The sequence below is a fragment of the Sander vitreus genome, chromosome 13 (genome assembly GCF_031162955.1).
Source record: "Sander vitreus isolate 19-12246 chromosome 13, sanVit1, whole genome shotgun sequence".
NCBI lineage: Eukaryota > Metazoa > Chordata > Actinopteri > Perciformes > Percidae > Sander > Sander vitreus.
In genome coordinates, this window is record NC_135867.1 from 16,996,144 (window position 1) to 17,003,192 (window position 7,049).

Sequence of the window (7,049 nt, forward strand, 5' to 3'; positions counted from 1 at the left end):
TGACTTTGGTTATAACACTATTTAAGCATTAACATAACATTAGTATATATTTGTATAGTAGGCTAATTTAAAGTATTTTTTGTTACTTCCCCCCTAATATATATGCCAAGATGTTTGTTCTGTGTCACAAAAGCTTCAGCCATTAAATCTAATGCTCACTGTCATGGACACTATTCAGATAGGAATAGTTGACATTTACCTTGTGTTTGTATTTCAAAAACAAAAATATAGATATAATAGTATACTACTACTACTACTACTACTTATAATAATAATAATAATAATAATAATAACAATACTATTATTATTATTATTAAGTTATCAACAAATGCGTTGAAACCAGATTTGTAAAGCTGGAGGAGATTGATTAAGTTTAGATTCTGACATTCAAGTTTTACAAATTCTCTCAGCATGAGGGTTTGGTTATTTAACTTCTTTTTGCAGCACCGTCTTTGTTGTGAATGTAACTTTATGCAACACACAGTATCTTTACTAAATATTAAAATAATTTTGTGCAATAACTGTTGACACTTTGGACTTGTGTTTCCACTTCACCAATGACTATAAACCCCTAATGTTTTGAAATGATTTCAAATCTGTTGTCATTACTGTAAGATCTTGTGCATCTTTTTATGGACACAGGACTCCAGCCAGATTGGTCTGCTGAAGGAGCTTCTTGACCTACAGAAAGACATGGTTGTTATGTTGCTCTCACTATTAGAGGGTAAAAGAGTTTTATCGTATGTTTAGTTTTTCAGCAGTTTTTATCTCTGTTTTGTCCTTTTTTAAATGTCTCTTTTAATTTTACTCTGTATTATTCAGGAAACGTGGTAAATGGTACAATTGCCCGCCAGATGGTAGACATGTTGGTAGAGTCCTCCAGCAACGTGGAGATGATCCTCAAGTTCTTTGACATGTTCCTCAAACTAAAAGACATAGTGGCTTCGGATGCTTTCCGTGATTACGTCACAGACCCTCGAGGGCTGATCTCCAAGAAGGACTTCCAGAAGGCCATGGACAGTCAGAAACAGTACTCACCTTCTGAGATCCAGTTTCTTTTGTCCTGCTCAGAAGCAGATGAGAATGACATGATCCACTATGAGGAGTTTGCCAATCGCTTTCAGGAACCTGCCAAGGACATTGGATTCAACATCGCAGTGCTGCTCACCAATCTGTCTGAGCACGTCCCCCATGACACCAGGCTACAGAACTTCCTAGAACAAGCAGATAGTGTGCTGAATTACTTCCGCCCGTTCTTGGGCCGTATTGAAATAATGGGCGCCAGCAGAAAGATTGAGCGCATCTACTTTGAAATCAGTGAAGTAAACCGCAAACAGTGGGAGATGCCCCAGGTCAGAGAGTCCAAACGACAGTTTATCTTTGATGTTGTCAATGAGGGCGGTGAATCAGAGAAGATGGAAATGTTTGTCAACTTCTGTGAGGACACCATCTTTGAGATGAATATAGCCTCACAAATTTCAGAGCAGGAGGAAGAGGGGAAGGGGGAAGAAGATGACGAAGGAGATGAAGGCGGAGGTGAGGGCGGACCAGGAGTGGGAGCAAGTGGAGGAGGTGATGAGGACAGTAATGGAGAGGAAGGGCAGCCTGAATCAAGCTCCGCCTTTGCAGATTTCATAAACAGCATGGTAAGCTTCTTCAGCATTTTCACCTTCCGTAACCTTCGCAGACAATATCGCAGAGTGAGAAAGATGTCCTTCAAGGAGATTGTGGTGGCTTTGTCCACATTTTTGTGGACCATCCTAATGAGTATACTGCACTTCATTTACAATGTGTGCAAAGGCTTCTTTATGATCATCTGGCAAACACTGTTTGGAGGTGGCTTAGTGGAGGGAGCTAAAAATATCACGGTGACTGAGATTCTAGCAAGCATGCCAGATCCCACGCAGGATGATGTGCATGGAGATGGACCAGGGGAGCCAAGGACAGGTGAAGAACAAGACACTGGAGGTGTAACGGACAGTGGGGAGACTGGGAGTGGAGAGGAGGAAGAGGAGGATACCCAGGAAAAAGAGGGTGGCAGGATACCAGGTATTGATGCTCCAGGTGGACTTGGAGACATGGGTGTAGAATCACCTGTTGAACCTCCAACTCCTGAAGGAACTCCCATAACAAAGAGAAAAGTGGTGAGTTTTGTGCTCCTTGTGTGAATAACATATATGTATATTAACTAATTCACTGGGTGGTTATCAATCCCGTTCTTCAGTGGTTAGCAATCCAGTTTTAAATTCACGCTATTCTTTTTATTGACAGACAGAAAAATATCAAGTCTTGTACCATATATTTGTTAAACAGAAAGGAAGAAAATTTGAAAGAAAGCTATAAAGAGGGAAGGCTAACGCATTGGTGATTATTATGTTATTATTTTTTTTGTTATACAGCCACCAGAAGAGACTGATGCTAGCCAGAAACCGCCTGAACCTGTTCCTGTAGAGGAACCTCCTCCAGAACCTGAAAAGGCTGAGTAAGAGTCTTGACTTGTTTCTTGTCTACATTATTTTGCTCTCAACATATCTTCTCTCTGTCATGGTTCTAGATAACCGTCATGCCTTTTAAACCAAGATGATATACTGTAGATAATGTTTTAATCATATGATTTTGGGATGTAATGTTTGTGTTCTGATCATTTTCATGCAGCAATTTCTTGTGCTAACTCCCAAAATACTGCACCATCAACAGTACTACCTGTATATAATGTGCAGTACACTTAGTATTACGATAAAGTATTGGGCCTCTCTGTTGGGGATGTGGAGAGGAGAGACATAAGCAGACCAATTGCAAATTCAGAGGGTTGAACATCTGCAGCAGTAACAGCCTTACATCATGATCTGATTTTGATGTTGATGAATTACAGAAATAAAACAATGACCCCACTGTGTTCTGGTTGTCAGTGTTGAAACTGGAGAGAAAGCAGAGAAAGAATCCCAGAGCAAGGAGGAAGAACAGCCAGAAGAACCAAAGAAATCTGCCCAAAAAAAGGAAAAGAAGCCAAAAAGGGCAGGAGGTTTTCAAATCTGGACTGAACTGGAAACCCAAAGAAATAAATTTATGGTGACACATTTGCTAATATTTGTTTCAGAATTGATTTCCTCGCATAAACTCAATGCCACTCTGCCCTTACCAACTCACCAATCAGCTGAAAAATATTCTTCTCTGATGTGTAGAACTACCTCTCCAGAAATTTCTACAACCTGCGTTTTTTGGCTCTGTTCCTCGCATTTGCCCTGAACTTCATTCTGTTGTTCTACAAGGTAAAAAGATAGTATTGTATTTAAATGATTATGTTGTATTTGAGTGCTCAATAATGCACTGTTATATTTTCCTTAGTGTTTGGTGCTTGTATCAAATAATTGATCCACTGTACCAAGCTGTCTTGTCTGTAAATGATTCTGTTTTGTTTAGGTGTCTGACACCCCACGTGAGGGTGAGGAGATGGAAGGATCTGGACTGTTGGAGGGAAGCGGGCTGTTCGAAGGCTCTGGGTTCTTTGAAGGCTCAGGGGAAGAGGCTGAGGGATCTGGAATGAATGAAGGAGATGAGGACGAGGAAGACGTCCCAATTTATTTCTATTTAGAGGAGAGCACTGGCTACATGCAGCCCACATTGTCCTTCCTTGCTGCCCTGCACACAGTCATCTCCTTCATCTGTATCATTGGCTACAACTGCCTCAAGGTATGATGGGCACACAGTAAAAACAACTGTTGATTTAGTGAGTAACATTTGACACATTTGCCTCATAATAAAAAATATAGACAGATTTTTAAACTATGACCCATGTTCTTGCCTTATACTAGAAGTTGATTCCAAAATATACCTCAATATACCTCAGTTTATTTTATATCATTTGCAATTATTTTTGTCAGATTCCACTGGTGATCTTTAAAAGAGAGAAAGAACTTGCAAGAAAGCTGGAGTTTGACGGCCTTTACATCACTGAGCAGCCTGAGGATGATGACATTAAGGGCCAGTGGGACCGACTGGTCCTGAATACACCGTATGTGAATAAAGAAATAATTTGTCTCCTATCAGATTCTTCTTAATAGTGTCAAGATTCAGTAGGCGCACAAGAAATTAATTTCATACCAATAGGTTTTCTTTCTTAATTTAATCAATAAATAATGTCCCTTTTTTCACAGCTCTTTCCCAAACAACTATTGGGATAAATTTGTCAAAAGAAAGGTGAGTTGTGTTTGATTTTGGTGGTTTTAAAATGGGCTCTGTAAAGCCTGTTAATGTGTAATGTGTAATGTTCGTGTTCAGGTTCTGGATAAGTACGGAGACATTTATGGCAGAGAAAGAATCGCTGAGCTCCTGGGTGTTGATTTGGCCTCCCTGGATGTGAGCCAACAACATGAAAAGAAACAGGAGGAACCAGACAACTCTGTGTTTGCATGGTAAAGTACACATTTAACCAACACAAATTAGATATCATTCTTCAAAATGTGAAATTGATATCCACCAATATTGTATTTCTTTAGGTTGACATCTATTGACATCAAGTACCAGATCTGGAAATTTGGCGTTGTGTTCACAGATGGTGTAAGCAAACCCATATTTATATGTATATTGCACAATATACTATACTGTACAGTGCTATACTATACTATGTGAACAGCACCTTACCTCTGAGAACTGAAACAACATTCCTTGTTATCTCTTTGTAGACCTTCCTATATCTCTGTTGGTACACAATAATGTCTTTGCTTGGGCATTACAACAACTTCTTCTTCGCCTGCCACTTGCTGGATATTGCCATGGGTGTCAAGACTCTGCGCACTATCCTGTCTTCAGTCACACACAATGGCAAACAGGCAAGTGCAGGAAAAACTCAATATTATTAATTTTGCTTCAGTATGAATGTACCAACTCTGTTTTCCTTCTTGTCTCTGCTAGCTCATGATGACAGTGGGCTTGCTGGCTGTGGTGGTGTACCTTTACACTGTGGTTGCCTTCAATTTCTTCCGCAAGTTTTACAACAAGAGTGAGGATGAAGATGAACCAGATATGAAATGTGATGACATGATGACTGTAAGTCACTGTTGATGTAAAAAAAAAAAGAAAAAAAAAGTGCACTTTGATATATCCGTGTCCGCACCACTTCCCAAATGATGCGTATTTACTTCACTTTACAGTGTTACCTGTTCCACATGTACGTGGGTGTGCGTGCTGGTGGAGGCATCGGAGATGAGATAGAGGATCCCGCTGGAGATGAATACGAGCTTTATCGAGTGGTCTTTGATATAACTTTCTTCTTCTTCGTCATTGTCATTCTACTGGCCATTATTCAGGGTAAAGACAATGCTGGTCTTGAAGACACTTTAAGAAATACCATTGTCATGTCAGTGGGTACTAACATAAGAGTAAACTTACAAGCAAGGAAAAAGGAACAATGTGATATTTTTTGGAGATTTACTTTAACCTGTTGATATAAGGAGAGGATTTTAAAGGTATGTTTGGCACTTGACAGATTTTTATAAACATGTCTAATTATAACTTACTGTACAAATACTGTAGGTCTGATCATTGATGCCTTTGGGGAACTTAGAGACCAACAAGAGCAGGTCAAGGAAGACATGGAGGTATAATACTTTCAGTTGACACTTGTAACCAATGTATGCACAACGTGGCTTTAATCCTCATCACTGATTTTTGTGCAGACTAAATGCTTCATATGTGGCATTGGAAGCGACTACTTTGATACAACACCACATGGCTTTGAGACCCACACTTTGGATGAACACAACCTGGCCAATTACATGTGAGTGTACCTCCTTTGTGTGTGTGTGTGTGTGTGTGTGTGTGTGTGTGTGTGTGTGTGTGTGTGTGTGCGTGCGTGTGTGTGTGCGCAAATGAGAAAATATACATATAACATGTTGGTCCTTTTCAGGTTCTTCTTAATGTACCTCATCAACAAAGATGACACAGAGCACACTGGGCAGGTCAGCCTGAATTGTTTTGTAACTGTTTTTTTGTATTGGTGTTTTGTTTATTATCAGAATTCCCACTGACTGATAACACAGTCTGCTCTCTTTCAGTTTCTTGTCTCATGCTGTGTCCTCCTTTGACTTCTTGTTCTTACATGTTGTGTTTTAGGAGTCATACGTGTGGAAGATGTACCAGGAGCGTTGCTGGGACTTCTTCCCTGCTGGAGACTGTTTCAGAAAGCAATATGAGGATCAACTTTCCTAGCCAACAAGTACTTACACAGCATACGGAGGAAAGATTACAACTATTGAAGCACTACTTGTGTTCATCATTTCAACATTACTACAAACTACAAACTTTGGTAACTTCCAAGCAGAGCAATATTCAGTACATCAACATCATCTTTAGCAGATGTAATAAATTGCAGTGTCCTTGAGGTGGCTGGCAAGAAACTGCCTGTAAAGACTTTTTATATGCAAATGGTATTAACGCTAAATTGTTTTTTAAGTGTAATCATTTACAGTGGTGCTCATACATTTATGAACCCATGCTAAAGTTGACTAAAAAGAGGAATAAAAAATCATCTTTTGGAAATTGGAAAAATCCAACCTTTAAGGACACCAATTTTCTTTGTGAATGAATAATGCATTATAAATAAATAAATGTTCTTCCTTAAAATACAGAGGGCATAAGTAAGTACACCCCTATGTTAAATTCCCATAGAGGCAGGCAGATTTTTATTTTTAAAGGCCAGTTATTTCATGGATCCAGGATACTATGCATCCTGATAAAGTTCCCTTGGCCTTTGGAATTAAAACAGTCCCACATCATCACATACCCTTCACCATACCTAGAGACTGGCATGGTTTTATTTCAGTTGATTGATTGATTTGCATTGAGAGATGATTTTATGGAAAGTACCCCATGCCAATGGGTTCATAAACTTATGAGCACCACTGTATTTAATCATATATCAAATTGCATGGAAATGTTGCCTGTTTCACCAATTTAGGGAAATACTGGTTTCCATAAATACTTTTTTAATTTGTTTTCCCCTGAGAGGAGGAGAAAATAAAACCACTGTTAATGTGAGAATGTGATAAAGT

At 39.2% G+C, this 7,049-nt stretch overlaps 1 protein-coding gene across 1 annotated transcript in view; it reads left to right on the plus strand.

The window, feature by feature from the left end:
* The window catches only part of LOC144528244 (ryanodine receptor 1-like), a 50,275-nt gene extending 43,712 nt beyond the window's left edge, over positions 1-6,563 (plus strand). Inside the window, exons 91-107 of the mRNA XM_078266733.1 lie at positions 643-724; positions 823-2,144; positions 2,400-2,482; positions 2,910-3,069; positions 3,183-3,269; positions 3,421-3,690; positions 3,882-4,012; positions 4,155-4,197; positions 4,279-4,412; positions 4,497-4,557; positions 4,683-4,829; positions 4,912-5,046; positions 5,151-5,307; positions 5,533-5,597; positions 5,676-5,776; positions 5,906-5,957; positions 6,112-6,563. Coding sequence (XP_078122859.1) covers positions 643-724; positions 823-2,144; positions 2,400-2,482; positions 2,910-3,069; positions 3,183-3,269; positions 3,421-3,690; positions 3,882-4,012; positions 4,155-4,197; positions 4,279-4,412; positions 4,497-4,557; positions 4,683-4,829; positions 4,912-5,046; positions 5,151-5,307; positions 5,533-5,597; positions 5,676-5,776; positions 5,906-5,957; positions 6,112-6,207 — 3,126 coding nt within the window. The 3' untranslated portion in view covers positions 6,208-6,563. The remainder of the gene's footprint in view (positions 1-642; positions 725-822; positions 2,145-2,399; positions 2,483-2,909; positions 3,070-3,182; positions 3,270-3,420; positions 3,691-3,881; positions 4,013-4,154; positions 4,198-4,278; positions 4,413-4,496; positions 4,558-4,682; positions 4,830-4,911; positions 5,047-5,150; positions 5,308-5,532; positions 5,598-5,675; positions 5,777-5,905; positions 5,958-6,111) is intronic.
* The last annotated feature ends 486 nt before the right edge of the window (positions 6,564-7,049 follow it).